Source organism: Garra rufa, chromosome 8, assembly GCF_049309525.1.
Source record: "Garra rufa chromosome 8, GarRuf1.0, whole genome shotgun sequence".
NCBI lineage: Eukaryota > Metazoa > Chordata > Actinopteri > Cypriniformes > Cyprinidae > Garra > Garra rufa.
This window is the reverse complement of record NC_133368.1, coordinates 31,996,785-32,016,741: the sequence shown is the minus strand read 5'-3', so window position 1 is coordinate 32,016,741 and position 19,957 is coordinate 31,996,785. Positions and strand designations below refer to the sequence as shown.

Here is a 19,957-nt window from a genome sequence, read left to right as displayed (position 1 = left end):
TATCACTTTCTTCAACATTGATAAAAATAAATGTCTCAAATCATAATATTAAAATGATTTCTGAAGCATCGTGACACTGGAGTAATGGCTGCTGAAAATTTACATCTATAAATAAATTACAATCTTAAAATAAAACAGGAAACTATGGAAGCCCCTGAATAAAAAATAAAAAATGGTAATTGTGACTTCTCAGACTTTTTTCCTCAGAATTGCGTGATATAAACCTGCAATTGCGAGTTATAAAGTCAGAATTTTGTGATATAAAGTCAGAATTGCGAGATATGAACTCACAATTCTGACTTTTTTTTCAGAATTGCATGATATAAACCTACAATTGCGATTTATAGTCAGAATTGCAAGATATAAACTCACAATTCTGACGTTTTCTCAGAATTGCGTGATATAAACTTAGAATTGCAAGTTATAAAGTCAGAATTGCAAGATATGAACTCGCTTTTTCGACTTTTTCTCAGAATTGCAAGTTATATAGTCAGAATTGCAAGATATGAACTCACAATTTGGACTTTTTCTCAGAATTGCATGATATAAACTCACAACTGCAAGAAATAAAGTCAGAATTGCAAGATATGAACTCACAATTTTGACTTTGTTGCAGAATTGCATGATATAAACAATTCTGACTTTTATCACAGAATTGCATGATATACTCATAATTGCGAGAAAAAGTCAGAATTGCAAGATATGAACTTACAATGTTGACTTTTTCACAGAATTGTGTGATATAAACGTACAATTGCGAGATATGAACTCACAGTTCTGACTTTTATCTCAGAATTGCGTGACAAACTAATTACGAGAAATGATGTCAGAATTGCAAGATATGAACTGACAATTTAGACTTTTTAATTGCAGAACTGCATGATATGAACTCACAGTTCTGACTTTTTTTCTCAGACTTGCATGGCAAACTCATAATTACGAGAAATAAAGTCAGAATTGCAAGATATGAAATGACAATTTACTTTTTAATTGCAGAACAGCATGATATGAACTCAGTTCTGACTTTTTTTTCTCAGAATTGCGTGGCAAACTCATAATTACGAGAAATAAAGTCAGAATTGCAAGATATGAACTGACAATTTAGACTTTTTTATAGAATTGCATGATATAAATTTACAATTGAGTTATAAGTTTGTACTTTTTTCTTGCAAATGCGAGTTTGTAGCTCGCAATTCTGACTTTTTTCTCGCAATTGGGATTTCATCTCGCAATTCAGAATTCGTTCTCTTAATTCTGACTTTTTTTTTTCAGAATTGTGACACTTGCAATTGCGAGTTATAAAATCCAATTTTGAGGTGGAAAAAAAGACTGATATGTTCTCAGAATTTCGAGTTTATAGGCCACAACTGCTATAAAGTGAGATTTGAGAGATGTATTTTGAGATATAAATTACGACTATTTCTCAGAATTGCAACTCAAATCTGATTTTATATCTTACAATTCCGAGTTTATATCACGCAATTCTGACTTTATTTCTCAGAAATGCAAGTTTATATCTTACAATTCTGACTTTATAACTCGCAATTGCGAGTTTATATCACAATTTTGTGAAAAAAGTCATAATTTTGAGAGAAAAAAAAAGTCAGAATAAATATAAAATTCTGTTTTATTCAGTGGTATAACAGTCATTTAAATTGTAATATTATTTCACAATAACTGTAGCCATTGCAAAAAAAAAGTCATGAAAACAAGAATCTCACTGACCCCAAACTTTTGAACAGTAGTGTATACCGTTGATGTGAAATAAAACTACTCATACTACGACACACCGCCCACTTGTTTCTTTACACAAGAACTCAAAGGAGATGTACCTGCACTAGAAAAGGACTTCACTTGTTTCCCTCCAAAGAGCTGAGCTGCTTTGGCAATCTGCTTCTGCTGAGTCTGCGTCAGCTGGCTGCCAATCACAACCACTCGTCCCGTCTCTCGCACACAGCCTGCAGCCTGCAAGAATACAAATAAACTGTACTGCACACTTCATTTGCATTTATGTTCTTGACAGATGCTGTCTTAAAGCGACAAGATGATGTACAAAATACCAGCAATTTTTATCTGTTTGTTTTGAGTGTGTGTGTTTGTTTGTTTTGAGTGTGTGTGTGTGTGTGTGTGTGTGTGTGTGTGTGTGTGTGTGTGTGTGTGTGTGTGTGTGTTTGTTTGTGAGGCGGGTATGTGTCGTGTACCTTACTGAGGCTGGCAGGGGGGCTCAGGGGGGTTGTTACAGGATGCGGTGCCTCCGGGGCCATTCTTAGGACCTCTCGCATTTCTGGACTCAGCGCATAATCCACTGGCCGCAGGCCAAACATATTCCTGAGAAACACATATATATGTGTAGTTTATGCAAAGTACTCTTTATTGAAAACAAAAACATTTTCAAGGACTTATTTGACAAACTGTTTATTCTCTAGATGTGCTCCGTTAAGCCTGCTAATGCCTCGTGCACAATGAAAAGTTCCAACCAAATGGGAATAAATAAAGCTCACACAATAGTGCACTTTGTGGATTTGTCTTGTGGCCTTTATTTTTGCATGGCTATGAAGTTCAAAAGACTGTAAGATGTCCCTTTTGTCACTTTATGGTGCAAAAGGATGTTCAGAATCATAGATGATCAGAGTTTTGTGGCAGAGGGAAACAAATGATATAAATCTGAATGTAATAGGTTAAAAAGGTCAGAGATATTACTGCTTAATTTGAGGAACTTTATATTACTTATATTATTTATATACACTGCTGTTCAAAAGTTTGGGTTTCTTATGCTCATCAAGGATGTGTTCATTTGATCAAAATTTAAAAAAAAAAGTAATATTTGAAAATATTATTACAATGTAAAACAATGTTTTTCTATATTAACATAGATTAAAATTTCATTTATATCTGTAATTTTTGCTGCTTAATATATATTTTTAAACCTGTGATACATTTTTCCAGGATTCTTTGATCAATAAAAGGTTAAAAATAACAGCATTTATTTAAAATAGAATGGTTTCCTAACAATATTCACTACTGTTGAAAAGTTTGGGGTCAGTAAATTTGTATTCTTTCTTTTTTTTTAAAGAAATTAACACTTTTGTTCACCAAGGATGTGTTAAATGAATAAAACGTTATAGCATAGATTTACATCGTTAGAAAAGATTTATATTTTGAATAAATACTGATCTGTTTAACTTGTTATTCATCAAAGAATCCTAAAAAAAAAAAGAATCACAGGTTCCAAAAAAATATTTGGCAGCACAACTGTTTCCAGCATTGATAATTCTAATGCTGCGTTCACACCAAACGCGAATATGCGTCTGGCGCGAGTGATTTCAATGTTAAGTCAATGATACATCAGAATATTAGAATGATTTCTGAAGGATCATGTGACACTTAAGACTGGAGTAACAGCTGATAAAAATGTAGCTTTGCATCACAGGAATAAATTATATTTTAAAGTATATTCAAATAAAAAACATTATTTTATATTGTAATAACATTTAGCAAAATTACTGTTTTTTTTCTGTATTTTTGATCAAATAAATGCAGCCTTGATGAGCATAAGAGACTTCTTTAAAAAAATCCAAGTCCTTTCAACCCTTTCAACTGGTCAAAAGTGACATTAAAGACATTAAAAATGTTACGAAAGTTTTCTATTTCAAATAAGTGCTGTTCTTTTGAATGTTCTATTCATCAAAAATTCCTAAAAAAAAATCAAGTTTCCACAAAAATAAAAATTAAGCAGCACAACTGTTTTTAACTTTTGTAATGATTAGGGCTGGGTTTTGACACAAACATAATATTAAAGGTTAAAATTAACTGATTTGTATACAAACGGCTAAATTACACTCAATTAAGTTTTTATAATAACAAAATTACAATTAAATGTTTATTTTTTTTAAATAAACATTTAAATGCGGGCTGATTTAAAACTTAACAGATTTATTCAAACATAAATAAAACACTGAAGAACAGTACAAATTATAATTTATAAATTAATATGTTATATGGTGCATATATTTAGCAAATTCTCCTCTCTAGAGTTTTCTAGCTGACTAATGAGTTTATGATCACCAAATATGTTTTTTCAGAGGTAAATGTGACATTACGACATTACGCTACGTGACATTGCTTACACTGAATTCCTTGCACGGCTGAAACACTGATTGAGTGATTACATGAGACAGGATACTGATTTCTGCAAGTTGTACTCTTTCTTTTAACAGATGTTTATTCATTTTGTTTTGTGCTTGATGAAATAAACATTCGTGCTGCCACTTCTCTTGAACTGAGGCGCTACAGCAATCTGTCACTCCACATTAAAAAAAAGCACCAAAACACCATTTAGTGTTTGAACGCTGTAATAAAATGGACAGAATCTGAAATCTGAGACTTTGTTTCAAAAGTATATCAAAAGTAACAAAGCTTATTGCAATTTATTATTTATAAATGTATTATTTATGACTGCGATTTATTATTTATACTCGCAATTGAGTTACAGTCCAAATTGGGAGATAAACTTGCAATTGATTTGCAAGATATAAACTCATAATTCAGACTTTTTTCTGGCAATTGAAAGTTTATGCCCTGCAATCCTGACTTCTTTTCTCAGAATTGTAAGTTAAAAACTCACAATTGAGTTACAGAGTCCAATTCTGAGGAAAAGTAAAATCACTAATCTGATTTTTTCATTCCACAATTCCGAGTTTATATCTCACATGGCTTTATAACTCAACAGCGTGTTAATAAATTCAGAATTGTGAGATATAAAAGCACAATTCAGGAAAAAAAGTAAAAATTGTCAGTTTATATCTCTTAATTCTGACTTTATTATTTTGAGTTCATGTCATGCAATTCAGAGACAAAAAGTCAGAATTAGAAGAGGTAAACTTGCAATTGCAAGAAAAAAGTAAATTGTGGAGATAAAAGCAATTTTTTTCGGTGGCAGAAACAAGCTTCCATACATTTGGGGAAAAGGGTCTAATAATGCTCAAGCATCGCAGATTATGACCTCGTTTACACAGTGTAACTCGCTTAGTATGCAAACTATCAGATAAGCGAGAGGTTAAGGCCTAGGACAAATCCGAAGAGGATCTGTTTGGCAAGCGGTATGTGACGGCCCCTCGTCGGATCATTTGTCCCTGTTGGCTGGTAGGGGAAAGAGAGGTGGAAATTAAATAAAGTGGAGAGGGATGTATGTTGAGATTAAGCTTCAGCACAGATAACACCTGGGGGGCAATTAAGAGGTCCACTGGTCCATAAAATTTCATTTGGATTCATGAGCCACCCCCCACCCCCCACCCCCCAAACAAGCCCACAGTCTCTTCACACTCCCATAGGATGTAAATGATTTTGTTTTGGTGCGGCGCACAGCTTCTAATCTCAAAAAGTGAAAATCCAATAATGCCGAAGTGTCTCAGACGCAGCCGCCACATACATGCGTGTGTGTGCTACCCATACTGATAAAGGGGAGGTGTGCATTCATCACCTCCAGCAAAATAAGACACTCCATGCGGTTAAAGTGTGATATTAGTAAGCTAAAACCTCTCAGCAACTGCATCCATCTTGCAGTTGACAAATCAGACACAGATGCCAGCGGTAAAAGGGACCAATGAATCACAGATCGATGGAGATGTGAAAATTAGTCCTCGGAGGTGCTCCAGCTGTTCCTGTCCACATAACCGAAGCGATCAAGAATGGTGGCGCTAAGCACTAGAGCTAACCAGATCTCATCGATTGAAAGAAACGAGTGCGCTCCTTTGCTCGGATCACATCAACAAAACAAATCGAGCTCATGCGAGCCAAATCCATCTAAATTTACCTACTAGTACACAGCTGTTCCGTTCTGAAGCCTAGTGAGCTGCCTTACTAGGTGTCATTGCATCTTAATTATGCTGCCTCTTAGGACACTTCCATTAGAGAGAAGGCAATGTCAGAATGGAAAGTAACGAGATGAAAAAAATGCACGATTAGTGGTTGCGAAAATTGATTTTTTTCAATGGCTGTTGCAGATACTGACAATCAGCCAAGCAGGCTATTTGAAAATGGCCAAATTGTGGTCTAGTCGATATATATAAGGGTACTATCTAAGAGAAATGAAGCAACAGTTGATTATAAATGTGCACTAAACAAATAAATATGAACAAATACATTACCATGAAAAGGTTGGGTCTATAAGATATTTTTAAGTACTTTTATTCAAGGAGGATGCATTCAATTGAACAGAAAAGATTTCTGTTTCTAATAAACAGTTTTTATTTTTAGAAAGTATCACTGTTTCCACTAAAATGTTGCACAAAATGCTTAACATTAATAATAATAAAAAGAAGAAATGTTTCTTGAGCACCAGATCAGTATATTAGAATGATTTCTGAAGGATTATGTGACAAACTGAAGTAATAATGCTAAAAATTCAGCTTTGCCAACACAAGAATAAAGTGTTTTTCAGAATATATTAAAATAGAAAACGGTTCATATTAAGTGTTTTTTATAGTATGTTTGCTCAAATAATTAAAACCTTGGACAGCATAAGACACCTTACCGACCCCAAACTTTTGAATGCTAGTAAATAAACATTTAAAAGCATAAGAGACTTCTCAAAAACATCAAAAATGTGTTTATTCATTTATTTTTTAAATCCTTTGGAACCATTTAATAATAACAAAGCAATACATCAAATTGTAATAATATTTCACAATATTACTATTTTTACTGTATTTTGGCTCAAATAAATTAAAACTTGATGAGCATAAGATACGTCCATAAAAAAATTTAATATTTTACCGACCACAAACTTCTAAATGGCAGTAAATAATAATTCATTTGAAGAGCAAAAGAGGCTTCTTTCAAAAAGATCAGAAGTATATTTATTTTTTTTAACATTTGGTTCTTTTAATTAGAAAGTAATATATTAAATTGTAATAATATTTCACAATATAACTTTTTTACTGTATTTTTGCTCAAATAAAGGAAACCTTAGAGAGCACAAGATACTTCTATAAAAAAAAAATTTTTTACAGACTCCAAACTTTTGAATGCTACTAAATAAACATTTAAAAGCATAAGAGAACACCAAAATTTATTCATTCATTCATTTTTTTAAATCCTTTGGAACCATTTAATATTAAGAAAGCAATACATTAAATTGTAATAATATTTCACAATATTACTATTTTTACTGTATTTTTGCTCAAATAAATGAAAAATTGATGAGCATAAGATATGTCTATAAAAAAAACCATCTTCCCAACTCCAAACCAAACCAAAGAGACTTCTTTCATAAAAGATCATAAATATTTGTTTTATATATATTAAATGGCATTAATATTTCGCAATAATTTTTTTCTGTATTTTTGATCAAATAAATGTAACCCTGCTGAGCATAAGACATGTCTTTCCGAAATATTAAACATATTTATTTTTTACATTTTTTAAAAATTAAAAAAAAAAAGTGTACTAAAAAAGGATAAACTGTAATAATAGAATAACAAATAAATTGTAATAATATTTCATAATATTGCCAGTCTATCTGCAGGATTCATATGAAGCAGGGAAATGTCTACGGTAACACATTAAACCATAAAATGTCTGTAAAAAGCATAATTTACAATTCAGATACAGATTTTCATAAAAACAAAAACTTTTCTAAAATGATAAACTTCACATTTCACCCTTCAAACCATTAAAAAAAAAGGATGAGCCAAAGTAATAATTTTGACAATTTATGTTAATATCTTGATTGTTTAGACTTTTATAATGCATTAGTTTCTTGTCTATCCACCAGTTCACATTTACAAAATATGGGTTGATTTTTGCATTGGTGTGAACAAAAACAGCAGACAAGCTGATTGAAAGCACATTCATTTTCTGCCAGTAGGTGTTGCCCTAAACTTTTACATGCTAGTTAACAAACATTTAATTTTTTTTTTAAATATGAAAATATTTTGGAAAATATTTTGTTTAAAAAATTGCCAACATGCTACATACCATCACACTCTACTGAAATGAACGAGTCAAGTCGCGTTTCATGTGAAGTGCTGTTTGTGTGATGTGCTGCAAGTATCTGTCCATGTAGAGCATTCCAAATCATTTCACTTATGAGATTCTGTGACAGCTAGGACGCTGCTTATGTAGCTCACTAGAGCTACTGTCTCTGTCTTGCTTGTATTCGCTAACCTCACGGTCCCACAAGAAGCAGCTTTTCAGATCTGAAAAGCATTAAAGATTACTGCTGGTACAGCAGGGATGTGCCAGTCAATTCATACAACACATTACAGCGAAGGCTCTGCCCACAGCAGTTCCCCCCGTAGCCCCACTGCTCCGATTCCAGACCGCAAGGAGTGAAAGTGATTGATTATGTCTGACAGGAGTGGATTGCTTCTGTGCAGTGCTTCTATGACAGAGCTGATGCTTCACTTCACCATTGACTAACGAAGCATAAATCTGCTGATGCTTTATGCGTTCCCAATGTACAGCACAGCACTAGCCAATCAATGTACAAAGGGCAGACAGACAAAAAGAGACAGAGACGCATGCAGAGAACTCTCGGGATGAGCATTCGTGCATCTGGGTTCACTGCCAGTCTTGGGGAAATAGAGTTCATTAAGATAAAGGGCATGTGGGAGGAAGCAAAGCACAAGTTCCCCAACATCTCTACACCAGGTACAGGTACACACCATGCTGTAGTCACAAGTTACAAAATATGCACATATAAAATGAATGAATCAAACACATAACTGGGCTGAGAAGTATATATGATGGTATACGACTAACAGTAGAAATCTATCAACCCGTAGAGATTTGGCACCATCTTTTCTCTTGTAGCGCTGAGGTGCAGTCACAAGCAGATATATTGGCTTTTAACCATTTAATAGTATTTGTTTTTGATGTAGGGTTGGGCAATATACCGGTAGACATGATTAACCGTGGAAAATTTGTCAACTGGTGGAGATTTTGGATTATGGTCTCCATTGCATTTACACACTCACGTGACATTGCTGTGCTATGTGGTCACAAAAACAGGTCACACTTTATATTAGGCGTTATGTACTTACATTAAAAAAATAAGCGCAATGTACTTAATGTGGTTACGTATCATTTGCACACAGTTTTAATCATTGCGCTTTACAAACAGTTGAACAGTTAAATACACACTCTTGTATGTGTCAAAATGCTCATCTTTGCAAGTATCCTCATATACACAGTAATGTAGGTCTTAAGTAAAAGCAAACAGCTGAGAAAGAAATCATGTGTAAGACTATATTGGACTGGGGCAACTTTTTAAGTGACAGCAGTCTAATAATATTCTTGCTGTCTGTCATTTATGTTAATCAAACGATTATAGAGAGAAAATCTCTCACTACTTTCGACTAAATTACTTTTGTGACTTTAATAAGAAGAAATATATGTTTCATTTACACAGTGCAGACTATGCAGTGCATTTATACATTTAATTACTTTTTACATCGTATGTAGCATTTATTATTTATTTGTTCTACTGTAGTTTTTTGCCTGATTGCTTGTAAATTGTATTTTATTCTTAGTTAATCACTGACTGTTTACTTGTCTTCAGTGAGCATGAGTTTTTTTGTTTTGTTTTGTTTTAATTTAGGCTAGTATTAATTTTTTGTGATATTGACACTGGTGACAGGAATTATGAAATTTCTATGGTATCAAAAAATGTTGATACCACAAGACCTTATTTAAAACAAACATTACTATATTGTGATATATATTGTTACTATGAAATAAAATTACTATTAGATTAGATTTTATATTCGATTTTGGTCATACTGCCCACCCCTAGTTTGATTCTAGATGTATTCATTCATGACAAATCCTATTCTTTTGGTTTGTGTACAAAAAATTGTAAAATAAAATAATTATATAATCATCAAATAAGAATTTTACTTTTAATTTAGACAGTTATTATTTAACTGGTTGGTCCAAAGACTTTAACAAATAGATAAAATAAAATCATTAATTTAATTTAATTTAATTTAATTAATGAACACTTGTATTCAGCAAGGATGCATTAAATTGATCAAAAGTGACAGTAAATACAGCAAAAATTGTATACATTTATACATAAACATTAAAGGAGAACTCCGGTGTGATATTGACCTAAAGTGTATTGAATCATGATACCGAGTGTGAACGTACCTTGCATATCTCATCTCGGTTTGTCCACTGCAGTCCGAAATCTGGGGTCAGTTAGCCGATGCTCACAACAGGTTGTCAATGAGAGTGAAAAGGGCATCGAAGTAGCCATGTAAATAAATCACTGTTTTACGCCATTTACGAGGCACAAAGTAGCTCCACACTTCATTGGTAGACTTCCAAGGGCCCTGACATTTAAAACGAGACATTGAGAACTCATGAAAAGCACTGGTAGTTTATTTACGAGAAGATTTATACAGACAGTAACTGCAAGAAATTTAGCGGCCGCCGCCATCTTGAATTTAGTCACGATAAGTCGAGTGACGAGCAGGAACGAACTTATCAGGTTATCAACTTATCAGGTTGTAGTTTCCTTCCTGCTCGACACTCGACTTATCGTGACTAAATTCAAGATGGCGGCGACCGGATTTTGTCTTGCAAGTACTGTCTGTATAAATCGTCTTGTAAATAAACTACTAGTGCTTTTTCTGAGTTCGTCTCATTTCAAATGTCAGGGCCCTTGGAAGTCTACCAATGAAGTGTGGAGCTACTTTGTGCCTCGTAAATGGCATAAAACAGTGATTTATTTACATGGCTACTTCGATGCCCTATTGACTCTCATTGACAACCTGTTGTGAGCATCGGCTAACTAGTGCCAGATTTCGGACTGCAGGGGACAAGCCGAGATGAGCTATGAAGGGTAAGTTCACACTCGGTATCATGATTCAATACACTTTAGGTCACACCGGAGTTCTCCTTTAAGAACAGTCATTATCAAATGGTTAAAAAAAGTTTTATTATAATATGAAAAAGTCTATATTCATACCCATCTATCTTTATATATATATCTCATTCAAAACTTTTCATATCCAGTTTCCACAAAAATACTAAGCAGCAAAAATTGATAATAATAATAAAAAAAAAAGTTGGTAGTAATCATAAGGAAAGAAAAACTACTATCTGGCCTGATTGGGTTTACTTTAACGCAAAGCTGTTTATAGAAACATCAATCTGATCTCTAATCAAACCTCAGCTTCAAGTGTTTGTGATTGGTGAGTGAGCGAGTCTTTGATCAGGTGAGTGAATGTGCGGTCAAGTACTCACAGGACACTTTGGGACGCGCCTCGCTCAACCAAGAGCTTGACCACTGCTATCTGACCATTCCTCACGGCGTCATGCAGTGGAGAGTCGTTCTGATAGCCTGGAGTGTTCAACAGCGCCCCCTGCTGGAGCAGTTCCTCCACCACTCCCAGGTGACCAAGATTACAAGCCTCATGCTTGCAAAACAAAAACACAAATACAATACATAATTGCCTTGGTAGAAGATATAACAATGTTCTGCCATATCATGAAGAATTATAAGAGCAATAGCATTATTATAATAGTTCAGACCCAATAATTCTCCAGTATAAACAGCTTGGCAAAGGCCTTTAAGCTAGACCTGTGGAATTTATGACTAAGGGGAAATGCAGTTATATATTCACAGAGATTTTTCTTTAAGAAACTTAGAATATGTTGCGGCTCATTGTTATTCGGTTGTGAAAGGTTTTTCATTGAAGATTTATGATTCAGCTGTTAAGAATCCCCATTCCTAATTCTCAATAGCATACTGTAATGTGAAAGAAATAATGATACATTATTTAAACTGTAAAGTACATTTGTAACATACAATTTCAAGCATAAGGAACCTGATCTACGGGTCACACTTGCAGGGTTCACAGAATAATTCACTGTGTATGTTTACTTAAGTACATTTCTGTAGAGGCACAAAAAGTAGAGTCTTGGCTACAAAAAAAGAAAGAAAGAAAGAAAGAAAGAAAGAAAGAAAGAAAGAAAGAAAGAAAGAAAGAAAGAAAGAAAGAAAGAAAGAAAGAAAGAAAGAAAGAAAGAAAAAAGCTACAGTACTGGTACTAGTAAAGAAAAAATACAGTTCGCTGAAAACACACTGACCTTTTGTTTATATGGGGTAAGCATTAGGGGTGGGCGGTAAACCGGTGTCATAGTCATCACCGGTGTGACATTGCGCTATGACATGGGTTTTCTAATACCGTCAATACCGTAATAAATCAATTGTGTGCCTTGAACGGCTGCATTTACATCAATAATAGCTAATTCTAAATAATAAGGCATTAAATTTTCTTCAAACGTTCAGTTGTGGTCTGAATACCTGTCCTTATACTATATATCTTGTTGTAAATAAAAAAGTAAAACATATTCGTATCAGCTTTGCAGGTGGTAGGTAAAAGGGGAGTGGCCATTAAACGACTGGTGAAACATCGTGAAAAAAGGTCGGGCCTGGAGCCTATACCAGGGGCGGAGTGGCAATCGGGACGACCGGGACTTTTCCCGGTCGGCCGGCCGAAGGATTTATACAGCGGATCACAAATTGAGCGGGAGCGAGCCGAACGCGACTGGCCTGAGCTTATTAGAATCATTGACGTTACTAAATTCTCCGCGAATAGCGGCCAAATACTCCCACATACTCCCCCCTAAACGTCCAACCAATATTCATATCAGTTGCATGTCCTTGCATGATGCTTGAAATTTCCATCCAATCACAAAGCTCTTTCTAGAATGCTCTTAGTTCTATAGTTCCTTACAGGCCCGGCTCCACGGCCACCCAATCAGAAGCTTGGCCCTGATGGAGATTTACTACTAATCAAAGTACCGGCTTCATTGACTAAACGCGCCTCACAACATCGTGCGATTAATCGTGCAGTAGTGTTGTCAAAAATATCGATATTTCGATAAATATCGATACTGAAATATCTGAACGATACCAATACTAATTTCCCGAAGTATCGATACTAGCCGAGCTGTCACTTTCACTTTTCCACAAAGACCGCAGTGCCTGTCTCGTCTCATTCAAGTGAAGCGAATAGTAAGGCGAGTGCGGTGCCCCGTGAACGGCTTTGTTTGATAAAGAACACAGCAGGAGTGCTATCTGGAAATATTTCGGATATGAAACAAATGAACATGGAAAGCCGAAGTACACAAGCAAGCCAATATGTAAGAGTTGCTACAGAGCAGTTCTAAGATTAGTTAGATAGTTCAGTCAATTTTAAAAGTGTGGTCTAAAAAGAAAAAAAAAAGTTTACGACCTACACTACCAGTTATATTTGAACAGCAAATAAAGTATGAAACAAACTCAAATGAAGCTAAGAAGCTGAACAGGGCTGTAGCAGTGTACATATGCATATACCTTATTGTCATGTTCTAGACTATATTTATCTTTAAATTAAAAAATAAATTTACCTCCTTAATAATGTGGCAGTTTTTTTCCTCTGTGGTATCGAAAATAGTATCGAATATAGTATCGAATATCGATATTTTTCAAGGTATCGTATCGAAGTTAGAAATTCCAGTATCGTGACAACACTATCGTGCAGCCCTACTTGGCCCACCCAGAGCCATACCCGACCCGAGCCCCGCACTACATAGCCAATCACAAAATTGGCGCAATATTTAGTTGAGCTCCATATTTTTTTTCTTATTGGCGCACCCGCAAATATTCTAATATTGTATACAATTTTCGCACTTTCAATATGCAGGGTATAGAAATCGTTTTTAAATGAGTGCTCGCGCTGTTTACTTTCGATTTTGCGATAACGCACACTCTGTGTAAAGGGAGCAGCACATCTTATAATAGATATTTGTCAGTGAGCACAAGATTGCAGCAAATCCTCCAGTCTATTTGTGTCATCTCTCTTTACTTTCGACCCGTGATCATTCAAATCTAAAGGTCACTGCACACTGAGTCCGATTTTCGTATACGTTTTTTTTTTTAGTTTTCTCATATTCGCCATCCTTATCAAAATGCTTATTATGGATGCGAAAATTCAGAAAATCAAACACGATCCGAATTTTTTTATGACGGAACGAAAGTTTCAGAGGCAGTGTGTAATGACATTAACTCCAGCAGCTCGTGTTGGATGCAGGGTTGCCAAGTCCACGTTTTTCCCCACAGAATTGGTCTACTTTTAAACTGTTGCCATGGGTTGATTTCTCCCAGTTATTTAAAGGTTAATAACTGGGGGAAATCAGTTATATAATAACTGCTTGTCACTTGACTTATCGTGACTAAATTCAAGATGGTGGCGAACGGTAAATTTCCTGAAGGTATTGTCTGTATAAATCTTTTTGTAAATAAACTACCAGTGCTTTTTCAAAGTTCTCAATATCTCGTTTTAAATGTCAGGGCCCTTGGAAGTCTACCAATGAAGTGTGGAGCTACTGTGTGCCTCGTAAATGGTGTAAAACAGTGATTTATTTACATGGCTAGTCCGATGCCCGATGCACCCTCAACGACAACCTGTTGTGAGCATCGGATAACTAGTGCAAGATTTCGGAGTGCATGGGACAAGGCGAGATGAGCAATGAAAGGTAAGTCACACTCGGTATCATGATTCATTACACTTTAGGTCAATATCACTCCGGACTTTTCCTTTAAATGTCTTAATTGAACTATGGCCTAATCCTGGTTTAGGCTAAGCTCTGTCTATGAAACCGGGCCTACATGGAGCAAGTTGTCACACTTAAACCTGCTATTAAACAATTTATTGAAAGATTGAAGCAAAATTTAAACAGCAAAACAATTGAAAAAAAATATATATATAATGATACATAAAAATGTCAAAACCTTGTTTGGCCAACAAATATTACAAATTATTAAACTGAAAAAATTCATATTCTTTAACATGTGACAACTTACCCCAACTTTACACAGTTCAAACTTTTGGTAAATATTGTGGTGTTTACTCAACAACTTAATAAAATAAAATAAAATAAACTTGTTCTGAGTGCTCTGGTCATAATAGTAGTGCTTGTTGCACTGAATTTAGTTGATAACTTTTTATGAAATTTTGTCACTTCAAAAATACTGCACAAGCTTTTTTATGTGGCAAAAAATACAAAATTTGCATTACAAGTGCTCATATTTCATTTCACCATTCCCGAACACAAAAAGCTACATTGATCTTATACTACATTAATTAAATAAAACACAAGACCGAGGATTTCAACAAAAATATACAGTATAAACAATTGAAAAACCACCACAAACAGAGGGGTAATGGTAAAATCTACAAAAACCATTACAACAGTGAACATCCTGCATTCTGCTAGAATAACATACATTACTGTACATACAGGGAAAAGCTTTCCAACCATTTTAAGCCCAGACAACCTCGAACAAGAGACAAGGCTGTTCTGTGTAAAAGATTTATGTTGGATCGTGTGTGAATTCTTTTCGCTCACCAGTGGTGTCCAGCCTGCATTGTCCTTCAGGTTGGGGTCGGCTCCCTGAGCAAGGAGCTTACGGACCTCCTCCACATCACCCTGTACAGAAGACCTGGGTCAAAAGGTCTGAGGTAGCAGATATTGATCAACCAGACTCAAACACTGACCTAGCATCAATCATTAAGTGGTCAAAGTGACTCGCTGCTGGAATACTAACAAAGAACAGTCTCAGAAACAAGCAAACGAGATTTGAAAAAAAAAAAATGATTTAAACTGCTGGTTAGTGACAATCAAATTGGTCACATGGACAGGAGAGGCGGATTAATTAAAATAATATAATCCAGCTATAGAATGTGGCTTACAGACTTTTCTTTTTAAACATCCTGTGACTTCTTGTACTTTTTGGTTTTCAGTTTTTATATCTCCACACATGCAACTTTTACAGTTTGTGTTTGTCCAGTGTATTCATTTAGCACATTTCCCACACATTCAGTTTGGCCTTAAAAATAGTTTATAATAAATGTAACTTGAATTTAGGTTTATTTCCCACCTTTTTTTTATTCTTGTTCCGTATACCATTACATTTAAGGGGAGCTAATGCTCATTATCTCTCACTGTAATAATACAATATTAGGTCAACTTATATGCAGGTGAAACTTTTTTCCAGAAAATACAGTAAAATAGGGATTCACCAATGAATTGTATAAATGTATTTATAAAATGTTGTTAAAAAAATAAAATCAAACATTTTCAATGATACAAATTAATTTAGGCATCACAACATTGAAATTTGCAGTATGAAAAATGCATATTTATTTTGAAATTTGCTAAAGATTATATTTAATGGCTTTATTAAATTATTCTGTTTTTACATTTTAAATTAAAGTGAGCATTAGACCATAGAAAAAAGGCTTTTAAATGCAAAAAAACAGGGGGGGGGAAAAACAGCATAAAGCATGCACAAATATGTAATTATTAAATATCGGTCGATACAGAATAGCAGTTTAAAAAAAACAATATGGTATTAATAGAGTGCCGATACAAGTTTGGGATCAGTACAAATTTTAATGTTTTTTTTTTTAAAGAAGTTTCTTATGCTCATCAAGGCTGCATTTATTTGATTAAAAATACAGATATTGTATTTTTTGTGAAATATTTTTGCAATTTAAAATAACAGGTCTATTTTTTTATATACCTCAAAAATATAAATTATTTCTGTGATGCAGAGCTGAATTTTCAGCATCATTACTCCAATCTTCAGTGTCACATGATGCTTTAGAAATCATTTGAATATGCAGATTAATTATCAATGTTGGAAACAGTTGTGCTACTGAATATTTTTGGGGGATCTGTGATACTTTTTTCAGTATTCTTTGATAAATATACACTACTATTTAAAAGTTTGGGGACAGTACTTTTTTCTTTCTTTCATTTTTTTAAGAAATTAATACTTTTATTTAGCAAGGCTGTGTTAAATTTATAAAAAGTGAGAGTAAAGACTTCTATTGTTAGAAAATATTTCTATTTTAAATAAATGCTGTTCTTTTTAACTTTTTTAACAGAATCAAAGAAATAATAAATCAGCATGTTAGAATGACTTCTGAAAGATCATGTAATGGCTGATCAAAATGTAGTGCTGGGTGCCAGAAATAAATTATATTTTAATGCATATTAAAATAGGAAACCAATATTAGAAATTGCAATTATATTCGTTCACAATATAACAGTTTTTTCTGTATTTTGATCAAATAAATACACCCTTGATGTGCATTTAAGACATTAAAAATCTTACTGATTCCAAACTTTTGAATGCAGTGTATATTGTATATTACGATCATACATTTAAAAGGTAGAAGAAAATTTTTTCCATGACTTGACGTCAAAAGCTGTCTTGAAACTGAATAATTTAGCACATTTATGTCATTTTGCCAACATGCGGATACAAGTGAACACAAACCTTTACAGCAGCTAAGTGCAGTGGCGTCTCTCCGTTGTGGTTCCTCTTCATGTAAGCTGGACTTGCCAGTTTGTGTCTCACACTGGAAGACTTCCTCCCAAGATTAGGGGTAGCAGGTGTGATTGGATTCACATTGTGCATCTTGTTGGACCGTCTGGATGTTTTTAGACTCTGAGAGAGGTCTTCAGGTGAAGCAGTTCCTTCTCTAGAAGATCTCTTCTTCCACCCTGAAGTCGTTCTGGGTTGTTTTGGCGTTCTCTGTGGATCATCACTGTCCCGATCCTCTCTGGATCTCTTACGCACTCTGGGAAGAGAAGTCTTAGGAGGACCTGAAGTGTTTTTATTGGATTCTTGTGGGATATCAGTGACAGGTTTAACCTGATATGGTGAACTCAAAGCTGTGAAGTTTTGCATCTCAGTGTCTTCAACTTCCAAATTGCTTAGGATGCTTTTTTGGGAACTGGGAATTTGATTCTGTCCTTGATGGACAACCTTATGAATCTCCTCAGGCTGGCTGTGAGGGAAATGGAAAGAAACTCTCTTACCGGACCTCCTGTTGTCATCCCCAGAGCTCACCTTCTCATGCTCTTCATCCTTGTCTATAGCACCTTCATTTCCAAAAGCCCACTGCTGATTGATAGCCTCTAGCTTTAGCCTCTTATATGCTTGCATAGTCCGAGTCCATGCATCGGGCCTTTGACCACCATTGTTTGTTTTGCAGGTTCGACTGATCCTTTTTTTCTTTATTTTCTCCTTATTTGCCTTCCCTTGTGGAGGAGAGGATGACCCAGACTCCTGGGAAGAAGAGGTGAAGTTGAAGACGGACAGGTCTTTGGAAGAAGCTGACGCATTGGCTTTCTTTTCATTGACTTCATTTGATTTATTTGAGCCAGAAGGTTTCTCAATGCAACAGCGTACTTTACGACTCTTTGGGCTAAACCATATTTTGATGTTCTTCTTATTCTTAGGGATAGAGTTCTCATCTGACTTCATGGTATTGGTGACCATGCCTAAACAAAGAAAAAATAGAAATACTTTAATAACTACCATTTCTGTCCTTTAGTGTAACGAAATGTCTTATGGTGTGACGTAATGTCCTATGGTGTGACACATAAAAGAACCAGAGATTTGTTTTTTATCTAAAAATATGGTAAACAAAACAGTTGAGTCTTGCAAAACCAATCTTAAAATGTTATAATTTTTCTGAAGTTTTAAACGGATATCAGCAAAATTTGTCTTGTTGTCAAAGTTTGGTTTGAAAATGTCCTACAGGTCATAGGGAAAAAATTATGTTAATTATAATTTCATATTAAATAAATGACACTATATGCAAACAAATGTCTAACAATGAAGATAAATCTCTCAAGCTATTTTTTTTTTGCTATGTCACACAGTAGGACAAATTTATACAGTTCAGCAAAAATGTAAAAAAAAAATTGAGGAATTGAAGTTAGGGACTCTTTATATTTTCTCAAAGACCAGACTTCACACTACATAAGTATGCATTTCCTCTTCAAAAATTGTGTTTTACAGAAAATATTTTTATGCCTATTTATCAACTACCCATATTTTATCTAACATCTATTATATATAGACTAATTAAACATTACTGTTTATAATAAAAAAATAAATAAATACTGTAAATAAATTTTTAAAAATACATTTTAACTGGAATAATAAAAACAATAGACATCATTTTACATTTAGTTATTCCATTTGACATTACTTAATTTATTACTATTATTATTTTAATTATTATTTATATTACATAACCTTGAAAAATTGCAAGGTAAAGATAATATTTGTTATATATTCTGCATTTTTTTTTAATAAAATTAAAAAAAATAAACACATTTGAAAATGTAAATAAAAAAAATGTATGGAATCACTAAAAACGTATTTTTTTTTTTTTTTTTTTTTAGATTTCTCCCTTGCATTATCTCAGACATCCTTATTTGTCACTGACCCTTAAGCTTAAAAAAATATATTGCACTTTTAAAAGAACAGCGAGCTTTGGCATCGCTTTAAGTAGTGGCTAAATGTCCCCTGCTGACATTAACCTTGTAATGATGACAGAGCTAAAGCAGAGTCTGGTGTGCAAAGGTGTAATGAGCACATTTATTCTGCGGTTTTATCCGCTTCTCCTGCCTAGCTGTTGTCTTTGATGCTACAGCAGCACCAGCATGACTGAACCAGCATGACCTCTCCACCAACTCAATCTCCTGTGCTGCGTTAAACGCCCTGAACCCTGGGGCACAGACCTGTCTGTCAGACAGCACATCTCTCTGCCATCAGCAACAGCCCCCCGAGCTCACAGAAAACTGCTAAAGCTACTATAGAAAACTACATTGCATAATTATAGTCATTATCAGTCTCAAAGTTCAGTTGGGGTTTGTGTGTTGGAGAAAAAAAAAAAGAGAACATCAATTGAAGAAGTACATAGTGTTCAGTACATTACATTAAGGGACGTAATAATATACATGTATTAAAGTTATAATCAGGGTCGGCACCAAAGGGGAAATTCGCAGGCTAAGCCATCCAAATGAGTTACTGTTGCCCCTTCCTCTCCCCTGAATGTGAGCGAATTCAAAAGCGAAAGCTGAAAGCACAAAG

The 19,957-nt window shown here is 34.4% G+C and overlaps 1 protein-coding gene across 1 annotated transcript in view; it reads right to left on the bottom strand.

Moving 5' to 3' along the window:
* The window catches only part of bard1 (BRCA1 associated RING domain 1), a 32,158-nt gene extending 13,806 nt beyond the window's left edge, over positions 1-18,352 (bottom strand). The window contains exons 1-5 of the mRNA XM_073845187.1: positions 17,345-18,352; positions 15,406-15,486; positions 11,254-11,426; positions 2,207-2,328; positions 1,833-1,946 (exon numbers count right to left, since the gene is read on the bottom strand). Of these exons, the coding sequence (XP_073701288.1) occupies positions 1,833-1,946; positions 2,207-2,328; positions 11,254-11,426; positions 15,406-15,486; positions 17,345-18,352 (1,498 nt within the window). The remainder of the gene's footprint in view (positions 1-1,832; positions 1,947-2,206; positions 2,329-11,253; positions 11,427-15,405; positions 15,487-17,344) is intronic.
* Positions 18,353-19,957: the final 1,605 nt, after the last annotated feature.